The sequence below is a fragment of the Schistocerca serialis genome, chromosome 3 (assembly GCF_023864345.2).
Source record: "Schistocerca serialis cubense isolate TAMUIC-IGC-003099 chromosome 3, iqSchSeri2.2, whole genome shotgun sequence".
Taxonomy (NCBI): Eukaryota; Metazoa; Arthropoda; class Insecta; order Orthoptera; family Acrididae; genus Schistocerca; species Schistocerca serialis.
Genome location: NC_064640.1, coordinates 890239443 through 890261346, shown reverse-complemented (window position 1 = coordinate 890261346; position 21904 = coordinate 890239443). Strand labels below are relative to the sequence as shown.

Below are 21904 nucleotides of genomic sequence, written 5' to 3'. Positions count from 1 at the left end.
TCCTCTTTGCCTGACACTCATTGACGTCTGCGACATCGCATTGTTGAAGCTGTGAAATCGATAACGAGAGAGCGGCTACTTCGTGTGTGGCATAATATGTGTCACCCTTTTGATATTTGGCGTGTAACACATGGTGCTCCATAAATGAAACCTGCGCCTAATTTATTTTACAAATGAGTCACATGGGTGACATGTCTGCAGAATACACTAAGCACAGATCTCATGTACAAATACCGTGTGATCAAAAAGTCAGTATAAATTTGAAAACTTAATAAGCCACGGGATAATGTAGATAGAGAGGTAAAAATTGACACACATGCTTGGAATGACATGGGGTTTTATTAGAACCACGCCATATTGCTACACGCGTGAAAGATCTCTTGCACGCGTCGTTTGGTGATGACCGTGTGCTCAGCCGCCACTTTCGTCATGCTTGGCCTCCCAGGTCCCCAGACCTCAGTCCGTGCGATTATTGGCTTTGGGGTTACCTGAAGTCGCAAGTGTATCGTGATCGACCGACAGCTCTGGTGATGCTGAAAGACAACATCCGACGCCAATGCCTCACCGTAACCCCGGACATGCTTTACAGTGCTGTTCACAACATTATTCCTCGACTACAGCTATTGTTGAGGAATGATGATGGACATATTGAGCATTTCCTGTAAAGAACATCATCTTCACTTTGTCTTACTTTGTTATGCTAATTATTGCTATTCTGATCAGATAAACACAATATACATGAACTTGTGGATGACATCGGAAGTTCACTGAGGCTTTTTGCGGATGATGCTGTGGTATATCGAGAGGTTGTAACAATGGAAAATTGTACTGAAATGCAGAAGGATCTGCAGCGAATTGACGCATGGTGCAGGGAATGGCAATTGAATCTCAATGTAGTCAAGTGTAATGGGCTGCGAATACATAGAAAGATAGATCCCTTATCATTTAGCTACAAAATAGCAGGTCAGCAACTGGAAGCAGTTAATTCCATAAATTATCTGGGAGTACGCATTAGGAGTGATTTAAAATGGAATGATCATATAAAGTTAATCTTCGGTAAAATAGATTCTAGACTGAGATTCATTGGAAGAATCCTGCTTGAATACTGCTCAGCAGTGTGGGATCCGTACCAGATAGGGTTGATAGAAGAGAGAGAGAAGATCCAACGGAGAGCAGCGCGCTTCGTTACAGGATCATTTAGTAATCGCGAAAGCGTTACGGAGATGATAGATAAACTCCAGTGGAAGACTCTGCAGGAGAGACGCTCAGTAGCTCGGTACGGGCTTTTGTTGAAGTTTCGAGCACATACCTTCACCGAGGAGTCAAACAGTATATTGCTCCCTCCTACGTATATCTTGCGAAGAGACCATGATGATAAAATCAGAGAGATTAGAGCCCACACAGAGGCATACCGACAATCCTTCTTTCCACGAACAATACGAGACTGGAATAGAAGGGAGAACCGATAGAGGTACTCAGGGTACCCTCCGCCACACACGGTCAGGTGGCTTGAGGAGTATGGATGTAGATGTGGATGAAGCGCAATCTGCAGCACATTTTTTGAACTTTTGTATTTTTTTGGTTCGAATAAAACCCCATGTCATTCCAAGCATGTGTGTCAATTTGTACCTCTCTATCTGCATTATTCCGTGATTTATTCAGTTTTCAAATTTGGTTCAAATGGCTCTGAGCACTATGGGACTCAACTGCTGAGGTCATTAGTCCCCTAGAACTTAGAACTAGTTAAACCTAACTAACCTAAGGACATCACAAACATCCATGCCCGAGGCAGGATTCGAACCTGCGACCGTAGCGGTCTTGCGGTTCCAGACTGCAGCGCCTTTAACCGCACGGCCACTTCGGCCGGCTTTTCAAATTTATACTGACTTTTTGATCACCCGGTATATAGGTATTATTTAGAAATGAGTAGAAAACAGTATTCACTTATGTGCAACTTATAATCTTCGTACACCGTGAGACGGAAAAGAATATTACAATTCGGAAAGCCAGGGACGCTAAGTTTCACGTAATGTTTGTAAACATTGAATACATAAAGCTCCAATGCAGCGCTGTCGTGGAAAGCATACACTGAAGACACAGATGACCGCAGGTACGCCACATCAGTTTCAAGCATTTCTTTAGTAACCTCCCAAAAGCATACTGCAATTAAGGTGACAAATCGTTCTAGATATTTAGACATCGTTAAGTTCCAGGGCTCAGTGGACCAGAACTAAAAACCTGATCTGCTACCTAATGGAGCAAACTCTCCAAAACGCTTCATAAATAAAAAACTAAGTTCAGTCACTTATTATGTTGTTTTTATTTATACGATTAATGCTTATTTTGGAAACAGTTAATCACGGTGCTAGCTAGAAAATGCACCTTTGTTGGTGAGACAAAAGAAAACAGCCTTTGGTCACTGTTTTTAACGAGTTAACCGGGTTTCAACACTGCTAGGAGTGTCTTCCTCAGATTTTAAATCAAAAAATGGTTTATAACATGGTCACAGAATTATGACTAAAAACGTATGCTACAGAGTCTAAGTACAGAATCATCGTGAAAGACTGGCAGTACTTATGTGTCATTTATAAAATAATAAATATGTCAAAAGGGCATTAGTCACAAAGATATTTAAGACAAAAATTGTGATGGCGAGCCACTAAGGGCTGCTCGTTACTTACGTGGTTACAGGTTGCAAACGGACTTATACGTTTTTAGTCATAATTCTGTGACCATATTATAAACCATTTTTTGATTGAAATTCTGAGGAAGACACTCCTAGCAGTGTTGAAACCCGGTTAATTCGTTAAAAATAGTGACTGAGGGCTGTTTTCTTTCAGTTTTAACTATTCGCGGTATCTGAACGTGCAGCCATGTACAAAATTTTGATGGTGAGATTTTTCCGAACGAGAAGACTGATAAGAGTGAGTGAGGCGTGCTTACCTTATGAGATCCATGAGGGTGTCGACGGTGGTGACGTTGCGGGAGCTGCCAGAGCGCGCGATCTCAGACGTGTCGCCCCTGCCCGGGTGGATGGCGGACGACAGAATCATGCCGAGGATCACAGCCGATACGGTCGTCGTGAAGTAGTAGGCGATGGCACGCGCGCCTATCTTGCCCGAGAGGCTGAGATCCAGCGTTCCGATGGCGGTGATGATGGACGACATGATGAGCGGCAGGATGAGCGACTTCAGCATCTGCAGGAAGATGTCTCCCACGTAGGAGACGTACATGATCTCCCTGGGCGTCCATTTCTCGGAGCGGGAATGCCTGAGGATGACGCCGAAGGCGACGCCCGAGAAGACGCCGATGACGGTGAAGATGGTGAGCAGGTTGCTCTTGAGAAAGGCGATGATGTGGCTGCGGAGCGCCCGGGGCGGCATGGCGAACTGGCTAGACGGCCGAGGGCGCGGTTGCTTGTCGGTGGACAGGGGGCTCCTGCAACACACGCCGCACACCGCTTTCTGCAGCTTAACGTCTCCTCCACATACAGATCATGCATCGCTTGTTATTGCATAGCAATGGAAAGGAAACACACTGCTGCTCAGCACCGTGGAGGCGGCGTGCAACAAATGTCGTATCAGCATCGAGTGTACCACAGGTCTGCTGTGGCCAAGCGGTGGTAGGCGCTTGAGTCTGGAACCACGCGACCCCTACGGTCGCAGGTTCGAATCCTGCCTCGGGCATGGATGTCTGTGATGTCCTTACGTTAGTTAGGCTTCAGTAGTTCTAAGTTCTAGGGGACTGATGACCTCAGATGTTAAGTCCCATAGTGCTCAGAGCCATTTGTACACAGCCATAGTCTAACATTCTTCCTCCAGACGGACTGCCACAACACAATGGTGAATTAGCGACACCGGTGCCTCTTTCTCAGTTAATATCAACCACCGACCGAACTCTTAAACCAACGCAGACAGAACATACGTTGCTACCGCTAAATACATGATTCTGACTGACCTATTACATATTAATTATTTTGATATCACGAAAAAGGTTTTCCGTTTTTGTTATTGTTTTATGGTTGTATTTTCGGCTTCAGGGATTCCCTTGTTACAAGTTTGGAGTACTGCATACTTGGCGCCAAATATCTTTTGATTAAGTTTTGCTTTATTCTGCAAATCTCGCGCTATTCTCGGGATATGCTATCTAATCTCTTGCTTACTGCTAACTTTCGGCATTCGCAGCACTTTGGAGTTAACAGTAGATATCGTTAATGCAGCTGAAGGCCAAGAACGATCAAGTAAAAGTCATAACTGGGTTTAGGACCTGCAACAGAACCTAAAATTTCCGTGTAGTTTTTGAGACAATAGAATCGTCTTCAAAATTCCCCATTTTTAATTAGATTTTCCACACTTTTCAATATCACTCCAGTTGAATTGCAATACTTCTTCAAATAGTAGAATAATTTGCCACCCTCGCTAATAACCAATGATGAACATTTTATTTCACACAGTTTCCCGTGTTGTCATAGGCAGGTGTATATTCTCTCCAATCGCGCCTTTCTCATAACTGACAGAATAGTACCTATAAAAGAGGAATGACTATGGTGTTCCTGAAATTGCATCGAATTTTCCCATAATTACTCAGAGTAGAATAGGAATGCAGGACCTCCCGTTTGGTCATCTCTTATGACGTCACTTTAGATGAGGCGGTAAATGTTTAGCACTTTTCTGATTAGCAGTGCAGAGATTCATCTTTACGTCACCGCCTTCAGCCTACGCCTAGTCCCACGAAACATTGAAATGTACCTTTTTAATGAAGAGAGATTCACCTAAATGTTGTTGACTGAGGGACCGGGTGGCGGCAGGGGCGGGAGTGGGAGTGTTGGAGAAAACTTTGAATACCAAGAGAGCCTGCCACTAGAAGAAATACCTGTTTTTTGGCACGCCTTCTATGAAAGACAGAGAGACTCCAGAATGTTTCACAACAGCAACAGAAACATTAGGCACAGAGATCTGGCACTTTCACTACCGCATAACCCGCATGATGCCACCCGGTATATCTCTCTGCTAAAATACGATACATAGAACAGAGAGCCACACAGTACATAGTTAAACGCAGAAATTTCACGTAAATATCATTCTAGTACATCTCGGTTAATTAAGGCTTCAGGGTGGGTTTATTGTCAGCATGAGCGTTTCTTTGTGGTTGATTGGATCGAAGAGGCGCAAAATTCCTGTGTAGTTATTACTGCTTTCATACTATAAAATCGTTAGTAAATTATACGACAGAGTACAATACAGCTGGAGGTATTCGTGTAGCGTAGCAATAACACAGCGTTTTGTTATATGACGCAAGGGTCACAGTCACCCACGTGATGTTATTACCTGAGAATGATAATGTGTAGACCCATGGCGTGAAACATCGTATAGTCCCATTTGAATGTAAACTAAATGACAGTATTATATTAATTATTGCATAGTGGCAAAACTGTAGCTTGGAAAAAAAGTTTCTTACAGAACAGTTGTTCGACCCATAATGAAATATAGCTCATGTTTGCAGGATCCACTTCAGATCGGACTATCAGGATACACTGAGTGTATACCAAGATGACTGGTGCGAACGGTTCCAGGTCTGTTTTACTGCCGAGGGAAAGAGAAATATAAATGCTGAAATATATTAATTGGTGAACACTTACAAGCATTGCTGTGTATCTAGCGAAACCAAATGGTTCAAATGGCTCTGAGCACTATGGGACTTAACTTCTGAGGTCATCAGTCCCCTAGAACTTACAAATACTTAAACCTAACTAACCTAAGGACATCACACACATCCATGCCGAAGCGGTCGCGCGGTTCGAGACTGAAGCGCCTAGAACCGCTCGGCCACTCCGGCCGGCCTGGCGAAACCCTTCTTAGATAATATCAAGAAACGGATTTCGTAACGCAGACTCCAAAATTTATCTGTCCACTATACGTCGACCCCGCAGTAATTGCAAAGATAAAATTAGAATTAGAGTAACAGGTGCTCACAAAGAGAGTGCAGTCAATCATTTGTCAAATGCATCATTATCGAATCAAACAGAAAGAAACCGTAAAACACTGTACAGCTCTCTGCCTCATTGTCCGCAGCTCGTGGTCGTGCGGTAGCGTTCTCGCTTCCCGCTCCCGGGTTCCCGGGTTCGATTCCCGGCGGGGTCAGGGATTTTCTCTGCCTCGTGATGACTGGGTGTTGTGTAATGTCCTTAGGTTAGTTAGGTTTAAGTAGTTCTAAGTTCTAGGGGACTAATGACCATAGATGTTAAGTCCCATAGTGCTCAGAGCCATTTTTTTTTCTCTGCCTCATTCTTTAAAGCACTGTCCAGTTTGTAGATGTAGACCAATACATTCGAGACGCTAGACGAGATCGGTACCCTGCCTGAGCATCTGCGTAGTAATCGTGTCACCTCATATCATTATACATAGGAGTCCGCCCCCGGTAGCTGAATGGTCAACGTGACGTGCCACAGGGGAGTGTTACGGGACCATTGCTTTTCACAATATATATATAAATGACCTAGTAGATAGTGTCAGAAGTTCCATGCGGCTTTTCGCGGATGATGCTGTGGTATACAGAGAAGTTGCAGCATTAGAAAATTGCAGCGAAATGCAGGAAGATATACAGCGGATAGGCACTTGGTGCAGGGAGTGGCAACTGACCCTTAACATAGACAAATGTAATGTATTGCGAATACATAGAAAGAAGGATCCTTTATTGTATGATTATATGATAGCGGAACAAACACTGGTAGCAGTTACTTCTGTAAAAGATCTGGGAGTATGCGTGAGGAACGATTTGAAGTGGAATGATCATATAAAATTAATTGTTGGTAAGTAGGGTGCCAGGTTGAGATTCATTCGGAGAGTCCTTAGAAAATGTAGTCCAACAACAAAGGAAGTGGCTTACAAAACACTCGTTCGACCTATACTTGAGTACTGCTCATCAGTGTGGGATCCGTATCAGGTCGGGTTGACGGAGGAGATAGAGAAGATCCAAAGAAGAGCGGCGCGTTTCGTCACAGGGTTATTTGGTAAGCGTGATAGCGTTACGGAGATGTTTAATAAACTCAAGTGGCAGACTCTGCAAGAGAGGCGCTCTGCATCGCTGTGTAGCTTGCTGTCCAGGTTTCGAGAGGGTGCGTTTCTGGATGAGGTATCGAATATATTGCTTCCCCGTACTTATAGCTCCCGAGGAGATCACGAATGTAAAATTAGAGAGATTCGAGCGCGCACGGAGGCTTTCCGGCAAGTGTTCTCCCCACGAATCATACACGACTGGAACAGGAAAGGGAGGTAACGACAGTGGCACGTAAAGTGCCCTCCGCCACACACCGTTGGGTAGCTTGCGGAGTATAAATGTAAATGTAGATGCAGACGTATTGTCAATCCTCTGGGCCCGGGTTCGATTCCAGGCTGGGTCGGGGAATTTTCTCCACCCAGGGACTGGGTGTTGTGCTGGCATCATCATCATCATCATCATCATCATCATCATCATCATCATCATCATCATCATCATCATCCAATCACCCTCATCGACTGCAGGTCGACGAAGTGGCGTCAAATTGAAAGACCAGCACCCGGCGAACGGTCTCCCCGACGGGGGGCCCTAACCATACGATTAAATAAATAAATAAATTATACGTAGGACTACTTTGTTTCATTCTCTGTACGTCAAAATGGTTCTCATTTTATGTAGTGCAATGAGGACCCAGTGATTTATGAGTCATTTCATTTCGACAAGCCATCCCATTGAGAATAGATGGGGCTGGCCGCGATGGCCGAGCGGTTCTAGGCGCTTCAATCCGGAACCGCGCGACTGCTATGGTAGCAGGTTCGAATCCTGCCTCGGGCATGGATGTGTGTGATGTCCTTAGGTTAGTTAGCTTTAAGTAGTTCTAAGTTATAGGAGACTGATGACCTCAGATGGTAAGTCCCATAGTGCTCAGAACCATTTGACTATTTTTTCGAGAATAGATGGAAATCGCTGCCGAAACGCTGGCTATACATCGTTTCAGTCGAAAGACATGTTCGCCTTGGCTGTTTGCCGCTGCGTTACAAGTTCAGTGGGATTAAAGCCGCCGCTGATGAGACACAAATGTCGCCTGTGCTGCCAACTTGCTGTCTAACTGTGGATCTAGCAAGTTCTGCCAGACTTTTGACTCAGTGGTTTGCTGCTGTGCTACTTACTCTGTGGCGGGCAGCAGGGTTTAAGCTTAAGCTACTGCTGACGGGGAAGCGTCTTTTGTATTGGGACTCAAGGCCTACAGACTCTTTGGTTGTTTTCCGGAGAAAGTACACCCACTGCCTTTTCTCTATTAAAAAAGTTACCGAGTAATTACATCTGAGAATACATCTTATGAGGAACTGTTGTACTTTGCGAAGGAAATGAGGTAATGGTGCACGTGTACTGTCTAATTTGATGGTCTAACTACCTGTACGCCGGTCAGTGTGGCCGAGTGGTTCTAGGTGCTTCAGTCTGGAACCGCGCGACCGCTACGGTCGCGGGTTAGAATCCTGCCTCGGGCATGGATGTGTGTAATGTCCTGAAGTTAGTTAGGTTTAAGTTGTTCTAAGTTCTAGGGGACTGATGACCTCAGATGTTAAGTCACATAGTGTTCAAAGCCATTTGAACCATTAACTACCTGTACGACTCTCCCAGACAAAAATGTCACAGAACATTTCTACCTCCTTGGTAACGTACAAACGAATGTGGAAGAAAAATGAAATACTGGAGCAGTTTAAAAGGATACGTTACGTTATCGCGGCAGCCTGCTCAGTTAAACAGTTGTTAGTGAAATATTGAAATGAATTTTAGGAACGTTTGGTTCACCTGCAAAGGAGACCGCATAGTCACCAGTGCGATTCCTTCTTGAGTACTGCTCGAGTGTTTGGGATCCGCACCAGATCGGGATAAAGGGAGACATCGAAGTAATCCAGAGGCGGGCTGCTAGATTTGTTACCGGTACAACACGAAAGATTGAACAACACAAAATTATTTCGGATATGCTTCGGGAATTCAAAACGAGGATCTCTGGAGGGAAAGCGACGTTCTTGACGTAGATGAATTTTATTGGACATGTTACTGATGCCACACGGAGACTTCATTGTATCGTGGCAATGGCAGAATCACGTAGGCCAGTGTGCGTGTTTCTTTGGGGAACAGCGCCGATTGCACTTTTTGGGAAAAATATTCATAAATGATGTGTGTGTCTTTTTGTAATGCATACTGACTCACTCTGTGTAACAGCTCAAAGGCTGTGAAATTCCGCGGTCCTGCTATGTTTCGCTGTGTAACTATTGTGCGTTAGAACTTTTTGCTCATTGTAAGTCACGAAAGTTCTGAATATTAGAATATGTGCGTAGTAGCATTTTCGTTAGCATTGAAGTGTGGATGGAAGGGTCGCGTGTTTTTGGGCTACTTAGGATCACCGTGTCCAACAATGCGCGCGAACCTAAAATCTGCGAACATGACAGCATTACAAATTTAGTAGTTTGGATCAAGTTACTGATAAATCACATGAAACGTAAAATAATGGCATTAGTGCGGAATCAGATAGATTGTTTCTTATGGAAGACTATTAACACTATATATACAGGGCTATTACAAATGATTGAAGCGATTTCATAAATTCACTGTAGCTCCATTCATTGACATATGGTCACGATACACTACGGATACGTAGAAAAACTCAAAGTTTTGTTCGGCTGAAGCCGCACTTCAGGTTTCTGCCGCCAGAGTGCTCGCGAGCGCAGTGAGACAAAATGGCGACAGGAGCCGAGAAAGCGTATGTCGTGCTTGAAATGCACTCACATCAGTCAGTCATAACAGTGCAACGACACTTCAGATCGACCAACTGCTAACTCCATTCGGCGATGGTATGCGCAGTTTAAAGCTTCTGGATGCCTCTGTAAGGGGGAATCAACGGGTCGGCCTGTAGTGAGCGAAGAAACGGTTGAACGCGTGAGGGCAAGTTTCACGCGTAGCCCGCGGAAGTCGACGAATAAAGCAAGCAGGGAGCCAAACGTACCACAGCCGACGGTTTGGAAAATCTTACGGAAAAGGCTAAAGCAGAAGCCTTACCGTTTACAATTGCTACAAGCCCTGACACCCGATGACAAAGTCAAACGCTTTGAATTTTCGACGCGGTTGCAACAGCTCTTGGAAGAGGATGCGTTCAGTGCGAAACTTGTTTTCAGTGATGAAGCAACATTTTTTCTTAATGGTGAACAGACACAATGTGCAAATCTGGGCGGTAGAGAATCTTCACGCATTCGTGCAGCAAATTCGCAATTCACCAAAAGTTAACGTGTTTTGTGCAATCTCACGGTTTAAAGTTTACGGCCCCTTTTTCTTCTGCGAAAAAAACGTTACAGGACACGTGTATCTGGACATGCTGGAAAATTGGCTCATGCCACAACTAGAGACCGACAGCACCGACTTCATCTTTCAACAGGATGGTGCTCCATCGCACTTCCATCATGATGTTCGGCATTTCTTAAACAGGAGATTGGAAAACCGATGGATCGGTCGTGGTGGAGATCATGATCAGCAATTCATGTCATGGCCTCCACGCTCTCCCGACTTAACCGCATGCGATTTCTTTCTGTGGGGTTATGTGAAAGATTCAGTGTTTAAACCTCCTCTACCAAGAAACGTGCCAGAACTGCGAGCTCGCATCAACGATGCTTTCGAACTCATTGATGGGGACATGCTGCGCCGAGTGTGGGAGGAACTTGATTATCAGCTTGATGTCTGCCGAATCACTAAAGGGGCACAAATCGAACATTTGTGAATGCCTAAAAAATCTTTTTGAGTTTTTGTATGTGTGTGCAAAGCATTGTGAAAATATCTCAAATAATAAAGTTATTGTAGAGCTGTGAAATCGTTTCAATCATTTGTAATAACCCTGTATTTTAGGACTGTCTTGACAGAATCATATTCATAATTTCGATTACGTCCTCTTGAAATGTTGTATGGTGTTAGGTAAAATGTAATTAATTAATGTCACGCGCCAATTATCCATATCTGAAAGGTCAGTAGTATTTTGAAAAATGATGGGATATCGAATAATTTCTAGTTGATGTAACTAGCTTTAATTGTAAGATTTCGCCGCTATAAGAACCATCATACAGTTCGATGGAAATTCCAATAAAAAATTCGTATCTTGTACTGTGGCCTTCGTATCACGTGCTGCTCTTGACTACTTTTAGCTATAATACATAGCAAAAAAATCCTTTTTCTGAATTTTCAAACTGCCTTTGTAAGAGGTAAGCAACGTACCGTGGTCATAAATGTAGATGTTTGTTTCTCGGTAACATAATCTCATTATGAACTTCTTGTCTGCTACTCAGGGAAACAGTCACATTTATATATCTACACTAAAACAACGATGGAGTAAAATCCCTTACTGTATTATCTACGTAACTTTTTAACCTGGTGCTGTATTCTCTGTTGAATTGAAAATTCTGTTTAATCGCATTTTTATTACACGGACTACATGAATTCAGTGGTGTCTACTGCTGGACCTAAGACTGTTTCGTGAGCCAGTAACGACTATCGTACTGTCGTGGTGTAAAGATCGAGCAAATGATCACCGGCGTACTCTACAGTATTTACCAGAAAGTGCTGGATCCATTTATGTTCCGACAACTACAGTTTTTTCCCCCGCTTTCTGTGAATTACTGATGACGCATGGCGAGATTCTGTTTCACAATACTTATGCTAACTTTATCTTGACTAACTAAAGTCAGTGCAACATCTTATAGGAATTCAGCGAGAAAATTACGCATTGCACTGTACGTAATGAATGGAATTTTTACAGTGCGGCACAGCTAAATACATTGAAGTTCACGAGATACGAGATTTTCGAGATGAAAGGAAGTGTGTTTTCTGATGACAATGAGAATAAATTATAGCAGGATAACTTGGAAAAACACGACGTACATTCCACAGTAGCATGGCTGCAACAGTCCATATGGCCAAAATGATTTAATACTGTGGTTCTGACTGCCTGTTATGTGCAATTGATTTACCGAGTCTGCGTCGAAAGGAAGCGGGACAGAATAGCGAACACATCTGAATGGCAGTGCGTCTATCCAATGCAGCGCATGCTCTGGCTAGAGACTTCGAGGTAGGTTCTGGACCGCACAGCCCTGGTCATCATTTGTTTCGAGAGATTTTACTGTATGATCGGCGCTCGGGCTGACTTATTCACCTCATACAAAGGCAGACCGTCACTCTGTGAAGGTACCTGGAATATATAAATTTATTACATGAAATGTATTCGCAGCCTTGAATATGAACCACCATCGGCTGTTTACTGGAATAATGACAATGAAAATTTGTGCTGGACCGGGACTCGAGCCGGTCGGGGTGGCCGAGCGGTTCTAGGCGCTACAGTCTGCAGCCGCGCGACCGCTACGGTCGCAGGTTCGAATCCTGCCTCGGGCATGGATGTGTGTGACGTCCTTAGGGTAGTTAGGTTTACGTAGTTCTAAGTTCTAGGGGACTGATGACCTCAGAAATTAAGTCCCATAGTGCTCAGAGCCATTTCAACCATTTTTTTGAACCGGGACTCGAAACCCAATTTGCCGCTTTACAAGAGCGGTCACCTTAACCGCTTCTGCTACGAGTGCACGAATCTCCTCCAGACCCAATCTCCGATATATCGTCTTCTGTCACAGTCTGCATTCGTACGTTACGTATATTTCAGTCTGGGAAGAACAGATTTATTGAGAGTCGAGGGCCTGATATTGGCTAATAAATGCAAAATAACAGTGCATGTCCGAAGGGACATTGCATCGTACTTCTTAATAACGCAGGGACTGGTATTTCGTACCCGTATATCAACTTTTTGTTTGGAGATACATGTCTGCAACTCTTGTACACATTGCAATGCCGTATCACACACAACAGCTCGTCGATAGATTACCAAATGATAAAGTGGTATATTGTGCGGTAATTTGTTTTCTGCATTTGAAATGGAACAAAGCTGCAACAAGATGGTGGAACTGTACAGTAGCGATACATCATCGCGTGACACAGTGGTTAGTTGGCGCAGACGTCTCCTGTGTGGTGAGACAAATGTGAATCAGACAGACAACGTCTATGAAGAGAAGTGGAGACGCTGGTGCTCGAAGACCGATGTATCAAAATCGTAGCGGATGTGTAAATATTGAAAAACAAGCCAACCTCTTGCGCGTCATTTTCAAGACGATAAAGGTCACTGCTCTCTGGGTTCCGTAGCTACTCAAAACCATTCAACGAGCCCGACGAACGTAGGTAGGTAGCAGAAAAATGCCAATCCAGATGACCTCTTTAGAGGCCTAATCACGCTGGATGTATCACTATGACCTCGCGACAAAGGAGAAAAGCAACGCGTAGAAACATGTGGATCCATCGCCACTGAAAGTGGCGAAATCCACTCATGATCGGATAGAACGATCTTTACTGTTGTTTTGCGACTGTCAGGATGTGACACCAACAGATTACGCTTGTTACGGGCAAGCCGTCACAGGAGTATACTATCGAAACCTCTTTGAGAGGTATCGGAAAGCTGACACGGTAAAGCGTCGTAGAAAGCTGCCCAAGACGTGTTTTACTCCACCTTACCCCAGCTCAATGCGCACATGACACAGTCACACATGTAGCTTCTTTGGACAATAAGTCATTCACCGTTGTGAAAAATGTGTCGCACTGAAGGGTGAGTATGTAAAGAAAAGCTAACATCACCGTAAATTTCATTGTCACTACTTTTTCTCCCAGGTGATAGTAAAAACTTCACTCTCCCACTTTCTTCGCTACCACGACTGCTCCCAGGAACACTGAGTCAGGCCTGGAGAATAATTCGCATAGTCTCTTTACGTAGTGACCCCTCCCCCCATTCCTTGGGACACGTTACAACCTTGCCAAGTTTGTGGACAAGGATTGACAGGGCAGCGACACTTCTCTTCTGGGGCAGCATAATGTCAGTGACATATACGCCGTGTGTTTCATAAGGCAATGCGCCCATCGGACTGCAGTTTTAAGTAACGTGGCGCGTGTCATTGCACTAGGCTTGACTGGAGCTTGCTACTACATTTACGTCTACATCTGCATCAGTACTCTGCAAGCCACCTGACGGTATGTGGTGGACGGTACTTCTGGTGCCATTATCTGATCCCGACCTTCCCTGTTCCATTCACGAATGGTCTTGGGAAAAATGATTGTTGTAAAACCTCTGTATTAGCTCTAATTTCTCGAATTTTCTCGTCATGGTCATTCCGCGAGACTTACGTGGGTTAAATTAATTTGTTGTCCGACTGTTCCCGGAACGTGCTCTATCCGAATTTCAATAGTAAACAGCCACGTGGTGCACAACGCATCTGCCACTAGTTTATTGTACATATCTGCAACGCTCTCGCGCCCACTAAACAACACTGTGACGAAGCGGACTGCTCTTCGTTTGATCTCCTTTCTCTTCTGTTAGTCCGACGTGAAGTGGCTTCCAGTGACGTGCCATGCTCAAGAATCGGCCGACCAAGTGTTTTGTAAACCTTTTCTTTCGTGCATTTCCTTAAGAATCTTCCTATGAATCTCATTCTAGTGTCTGCTTTTCCTAATATTCGTTTTATGTGGTCATTCCACTTAAGATCTTACTCATAGCTATTTTACGGTAGCTACTGTATCCAGCAATTTGTCATCAATGGTGTAGTTGTACAGCAGTGGATTTCTTCTTCTACACTACTGGCCATTAAAATTGCTACACCACGAAGATGACGTGCTACAGACGCGAAATTTAACCGACAGGGAGAAGATGCTGTGATATGCAAATGATTAGCTTTTCAGAGCATTCACGCAAGGTTGGGGCCGGTGGCGACACCTACAACGTGCTGACATGGGGAAAGTTCACAACCGTTTTCTCATATTCAAACAACAGTTGACCGGCGTTGCCTGGTGAAACCTTGTTGTGATGCCTCGTGTAAGGAGGAGAAATGCGTACCATCACGTTTCCGGCTTTGGTAAAGGTCGGATTGTAGCCTATCGCAATTGCGGTTTATCGTATCGCGACATTGCTGCTCGCGTTAGTCGAGATCCAGTGACTGTTAGCAGAATATCGAATCGGTGGATTCAGGACGGTAATACGGAACTCCGCGCTGGATCCCAACGGCCTCGTATCACTAGCAGTCAAGATGACAGGCATCTTATCCGCATGGCTGTAACGGATCGTGCAGCCACGTCTCGATCCCTTAGTCAACAGGTGGGGACGTTTGCAAGACAACAACCATCTGCACGAACAGGTTGGCGTCGTTTGCAGCAGCATGGACTATGAGCTCGGAGACCATGGCTGCGGTTACTCTTGAGGCTGCATCACAGACAGGAGCGCCTGCGATGGTGTACTCACTGGCGAACTTGGGTGCACGAAAGGCAAAACGTCATTTTTCCGGATTAATCCAGGTTCTGTTTACAGCATCATGATGGTCGCATCCGTGTTTGGCGACATCGCGGTGAACGCACATTGGAAGCGTGATGGTATGGGGTGCCATTGGTTACACGTCTCGGTCACCTCTTGTTCGCACTGACGGCACTTTAAACAGTGGACGTTATATTTCCGATGTGTTACGACCCGTGGCTCTATCCTTCATTCGATCCCTGCGAAACCCTACGTTTCAGCAGGATAATGCATGACCGCATGTTGCAGGTCCTGTACGGGCCTTTCTGGATACAGAAAATGTTCGACTGCTGCCCTGGACAGCACATTCTCCAGATCTCTCACCAATTGAAAACGTCTGGTCAGTGGTGGCCGAGCAACTGGCTCGTCACAATACGCCAGTCACTACTCTTGAAGAACTGTGGTATCGTGTTGAAGCTGCATGGGCAACTGTACCTGTACACGCCATCCAAGCTCTGTTTGACTCAATGTCCAGGCATATCAAGCCTGTTATTACCGCCAGAGGAGGTTGTTCTGGGTACTGATTTCTCAGGATGTGTGCACCCAAACTGCGTGAAAATGTAATCACATATCATTTCTAGTATAATATATTTGTCCAATGACTACCCGTTTATCATTTGCATTTGTTCTTTGTGTAGCAATTTTAATGGCCAGTAGTGTATCTATGCGCAACTTTTTACACTCATTTACGTTCAGAGCCAAGTGCCAGTTCTGTGCAGGTCCTTTTGCAAACTGTTACAGTCTTCTAGCGTTACTGTTTTCTTCTAGACAACCACATAACCTGCAATCAGCCTTATGGAGCTGTCGATTTTTCCACTAGATCATTTATAAGTATTATATACCGTAATGCTCCTATCACAATACCCTGTGGTGTACCTGAAATTACCTTTACATCTGTCGATTTTGTTCCATCAAGAGTGACGTGTTGAGTCCTCTCAGCATGATGTGGTCCGATACTCAGTAATAATATTTTTTTCGCTAAAGAGCAGTGTGGGACAGTGTCACATGCCTTCCATCAGTCTAGGAACAGGGCATTAATCTTTAAGCGCTGATGTCTACAAGACTACTGCAGATAGGACATAACACAGTCTAATTGAGCAGCCCCTACCGGACTGACCACACGTATTCATATAATTATATGGATATGGTGTCTGTTCTTTCGGACATGTCCAAAAGAACAGACACCACTAATGACCTGCAGCCGTCGAGAACGAAATTAGAATTATATATTAATACCTTCAGCTGCTGACGGGCATTGATATACACTCCTGGAAATGGAAAAAAGAACACATTGACACCGGTGTGTCAGACCCACCATACTTGCTCCGGACACTGCGAGAGAGCTGTACAAGCAATGATCACACGCACGGCACAGCGGACACACCAGGAACCGCGGTGTTGGCCGTCGAATGGCGCTAGCTGCGCAGCATTTGTGGACCGCCGCCGTCAGTGTCAGCCAGTTTGCCGTGGCGTACGGAGCTCCATCGCAGTCTTTAACACTGGTAGCATGCCGCGACAGCGTGGACGTGAACCGTATGTGCAGTTGACGGACTTTGAGCGAGGGCGTATAGTGGGCATGCGGGAGGCCGGGTGGACGTACCGCCGAATTGCTCAACACGTGGGGCGTGAGGTCTCCACAGTACATCGATGTTGTCGCCAGTGGTCGGCGGAAGGTGCACGTGCCCGTCGACCTGGGACCGGACCGCAGCGACGCACGGATGCACACCAAGACCGTAGGATTCTACGCAGTGCCGTAGGGGACCGCACCGCCACTTCCCAGCAAATTAGGGACACTGTTGCTCCTGGGGTATCGGCGAGGACCATTCGCAACCGTCTCCATGAAGCTGGGCTACGGTCCCGCACACCGTTATTCCGTCTTCCGCTCACGCCCCAACATCGTGCAGCCCGCCTCCAGTGGTGTCGCGACAGGCGTGAATGGAGGGACGAATAGAGACGTGTCGTCTTCAGTGATGAGAGTCGCTTCTGCCTTGGTGCCAATGATGTTCGTATGCGTGTTTGGCGCCGTGCAGGTGAGCGCCACAATCAGGACTGCATACGACCGAGGCACACAGGGCCAACACCCGGCATCATGGTATGGGGAGCGATCTCCTACACTGGCCGTACACCACTGGTGATCGTCGATGGGACACTGAATAGTGCACGGTACATCCAAACCGTCATCGAACCCATCGTTCTACCATTCCTAGACCGGCAAGGGAACTTGCTGTTCCAACAGGACAATGCACGTCCGCATGTATCCCGTGCCACCGAACGTGCTCTAGAAGGTGTAAGTCAACTACCCTGGCCAGCAAGATCTCCGGATCTGTCCCCAATTGAGCATGTTTGGGACTGGATGAAGCGTCGTCTCACGCGGTCTGCACGTCCAGCACAAACGCTGGTCCAACTGAGGCGCCAGGTGGAAATGGCATGGCAAGCCGTTCCACAGGACTACATCCAGCATCTCTACGATCGTCTCCATGGGAGAATAGCAGCCTGCATTGCTGCGAAAGGTGGATATACACTGTACTAGTGCCGACATTGTGCATGCTCTGTTGCCTGTTTCTATGTGCCTGTGGTTCTGTCAGTGTGATCATGTGATGTATCTGACCCCAGGAATGTGTCAATAAAGTTTCCCCTTCCTGGGACAATGAATTCACGGTGTTCTTATTTCAATTTCCAGGAGTGTAGATTTATATATTAATACCTTCAGCTGCTGACGGGCATTGATATATATCAACGGGGACAGGTGAAAATGTGTGCCCCGACCGGCAATCGAACCTGGGATCTCCTGCTTACATGGCAGACGCTCTACCCATCTGAGCCACTGAGGGCACAGAGGACAGTGCGACTGCAGGGACTATCTCGCGCACGCCTCCCGCGAGACCCACATTCTCACCTTATACGTCCACACACTACATTCTTAGTGCCCTACCCAACATGTCCGAAAGAACATACACCATATACATATAAGTATATAATCCATACAAGTATATAGGGGACAGGAGAAAATGTGTGCCCACACCGCCAATCGAACCTGGGATATCTGAATGTACGAAGGAACAGACACCATATCCATATATGTACAGGGTTATTACAAATGATTGAAGCGATTTCACAGCTCTACAAGAACTTTATTATTTGAGATATTTTCACAATGCTTTGCACACACATACAAAAACTCAAAGTTTTTTTAGGCATTCACAAATGTTCGATATGTGCCCCTTTAGTGATTCGGCAGACATCAAGCCGATAATCAAGTTCCTCCCACACTCGGCGCAGCATGTCCCCATCAATGAGTTCGAAAACATCGTTGATGCGAACTCGCAGTTGTGGCACGTTTCTTGGTAGAGGAGGTTTAAACACTGAATCTTTCACATAACCCCACAGAAAGAAATCGCATTAAGTCGGGAGAGCGTGGAGGCCATGACATGAATTACTGATCATGATCTCCACCACGACCGATCCATCGGTTTTCCAATCTCCTGTTTAAGAAATGCCGAAAATCATGATGGAAGTGCTGTGGAGCACCATCCTGTTGAAAGATGAAGTCGGCGCTGTCGGTCTCCAGTTGTGGCATGAGCCAATTTTCCGCGGGCTATGCGTGAAACTTGCCCTCACGCGTTCAACCGTTTCTTCACTCACTGCAGGCCGACCCGTTGATTTTCCCTTACAGAGGCATCCAGAAGCTTTAAACTGCGCGTACCATCGCCGAATGGAGTTAGCAGTTGGTGGATCTTCGTTGAACTTCGTCCTGAAGTGTCGTTGCACTGTTATGACTGACTGATGTGAGTGCATTTCAAGCACGACATACGCTTTCTCGGCCCCTGTCGCCATTTTGTCTCACTGCGCTCTCGAGAGCTCTGACGGCAGAAACCTGAAGTGCGGCTTCAGCCGAACAAAACTGTATGATTTTTTCTACGTATCTGTAGTGTGTCGTGACCATATGTCAATGAATGGAGCTACAGTGAATTTATGAAATCGCTTCAATCATTTGTAATAGCCCTGTATATAGTTCTGGAAATACCGGCCATGACCTTCCTCTTCTGTGAGGATGCACACATATTACCCGAACTCTTATGGAACTTGGTAAGAATGTCTTCCACGAGTAATGAGCGTGTTGGGTAGGAACACTACGAATGTAGTGTGTTGATATACAAGGTGAGAATGTGGGTCTCGCGGGAGGCGTGTGCGAGACAGTCCCTGCAGTCGCACTATCCTCTGTGCCCTCAGTGGCTCAGATGTCTTCTACATCGATGTCTTGTACCTCGAACTCAGTTACGTTCGACTTGCCTTACCAGCGGCTCAACTGGCGACGTCAAAGACGTTTTATCGGATCCTGCAAGTTGGACGACTCAATAACGTCGTGGATAGGAGTGTGGAGGACAATTCACCAGGTAACACTGGACACTGACGTCACGGCGATGTGGTATATCACCGTCAACGGTAAACAGGTGACCAGATCAAGGCTACATGCGATCCATATGGTAGACTCACCCACGTGCACGAGCTGTGACGTTCGAGAGGACGATGAACACCGTCTTAGCTGTGGCGAGTCTGCGGCAATGTGGCACTTAGTGAGGCAAATGTCAGCATACTTCCTTCGAGTAACGCCGAATCATATCGACCCCAATACTGTCTTATTCCCGGATGAGACGTATTACCCACGCACGAAAACTAATGCCATGACGAGGCTTCGTGGACATGCCGTGCATTATTTGTTTCAAGACGGCACTAAGGGCACTTTAGACTTTCGGAACTATTTGCAGCAACGACATTGCAAGATCCTCCGTAACCCAAAGAATCGAAAATATTTTTCAATTATATGTGGAGTGCGTTCCTCGACCCTCCACGTAGCTGCCGGCCGCGGTGGTCTCGCGGTTAAGGCGCTCAGTCCGGAACCGCGCGACTGCTACGGTCGCAGGTTCGAATCCTGCCTCGGGCATGGATGTGTGTGATGTCCTTAGGTTAGTTAGGTTTAAGTTGTTCTAAGTTCTAGGGGACTGATGACCACAGAAGTTAAGTCCCATAGTGCTCAGAGCCATTTGAACCTCCACGTAGCTGGAACATCACAGGTAAGAGAAACTAAAATTACAAGACGATGATAGAACACTACACGGTACAACGTGGGATCTACCTTGGTCATTACGGGAAGTCATACCTGGATGATGCAGATGAAGAGTTTCGTCGTGAACCCTCGCGTATTTGCCCCATTTTCTCTTTTTGTCCCCGGTGTGAAAAGGTCTTCGCAGTTTTTGTTTCCCATCCGGTGCAGGATGTAGCACCGGTTAATGGTGGTATGGATTCCACCCTTAGGTTTTGTTTCATGGCTTCCTTAGCCCCGCACTTTGCTCTTTTTCTTTATGCCTTTTGCTACAACTATAAGCATGTTTTAGCTATGTGCGTCCCCAAATCGACGCAACGAGTGTACTTACTGGTTTTAAGTTACTTACTGTTAAAAAAATAAAAAATTAAAATAAATAAAATAACAAAACATTCACTATAATACACCAACTGCATCCTTTGTACCACATCCCCAGGATAGGAGGGAAGAGACATCGTGGCCAGGCCTCGGGTTGCTATAAAATAAAGAAAAAATGGATAGAGCGTCTGCCATGTAAACAGGAGATCCCGATTTCGAGTTCCGATCGGGGCACACATTTTCACCTGTCCCCGTTGATATATATCAAAGCCCCTCAGCAGCTGAAGGTATTAATATATAATTCTAAAGACGTAATTCAGTCGTGTGGCAGGCCACAGTCAGTGCCACACGAATGCGTCAACAAACACGTTACGTCGGTGCTAGTGATAGTTTACGAAGGTTCCTGCTTTGATAGACGATCGTGAGTTCGGTATTCATTTTGTTGGTCATGTGTAGAAATATTTATGTATTTAGAATCACAGCAGTACTGAATACACCAACACGAACGCCCAAGATAAAAAGTGGAAAAAATATCAAGTGCAATAACAGAGACAGGTAAAGTAATTGAAATTCATATAATTTGTGTGTGGAAGAGAGAGAGAATAGAAGTAAACAGAATTACGTAATAGGGGACAGGTCCCCTTAAAACATGCCTGCAAATATTTTTACAGATTTGCTGGGTGTCATGTTAACGTGGCTCTCTCTAAAAATACGTCTACAAATTTTTCACTGAATTCATGGGGCGTAACATGACATCACATCGTCTCGGTATCTAGCTTCACAGTCTTTGTTCTGCCAAGATAATGGATCACTTGGGCTATGAATGAATTTACTGAGCCGATTTCTCAGCTTCACAGCATTGTTTGTGCGTCTTTGTTGGTTTACTGGGTTTTGATGTGAGTTATCCACGGAGTGGTCTACAATGTGCTGCACAAATGACTTTGCGTGCACTGAGACTCTCAGGATGGTAAACGGTTCCGATAATAATGGTTCAATGTTTCCAAACAATAAATCTGAAGTCTCCTTGCTCATGTTGTAAAATAACTGAAATCTTGCTCTTTACGCAATTTAGAAGT

At 45.4% G+C, this 21904-nt stretch overlaps 2 protein-coding genes across 3 annotated transcripts in view; one reads left to right on the top strand and one right to left on the bottom strand.

The window, feature by feature from the left end:
• The window catches only part of LOC126471128 (excitatory amino acid transporter 1), a 768331-nt gene that overhangs the window by 185795 nt on the left and 560632 nt on the right, over positions 1 to 21904 (bottom strand). For both annotated transcript variants that reach the window (XM_050099214.1, XM_050099215.1), the window contains exon 2: positions 2944 to 3438. In XM_050099214.1, the coding sequence (XP_049955171.1) occupies positions 2944 to 3438 (495 nt within the window). The remainder of the gene's footprint in view (positions 1 to 2943; positions 3439 to 21904) is intronic.
• Positions 1 to 21904, top strand: part of LOC126471129 (uncharacterized) — a 533883-nt gene that overhangs the window by 109973 nt on the left and 402006 nt on the right. The gene's annotated exons all lie outside the window — the stretch shown is intronic.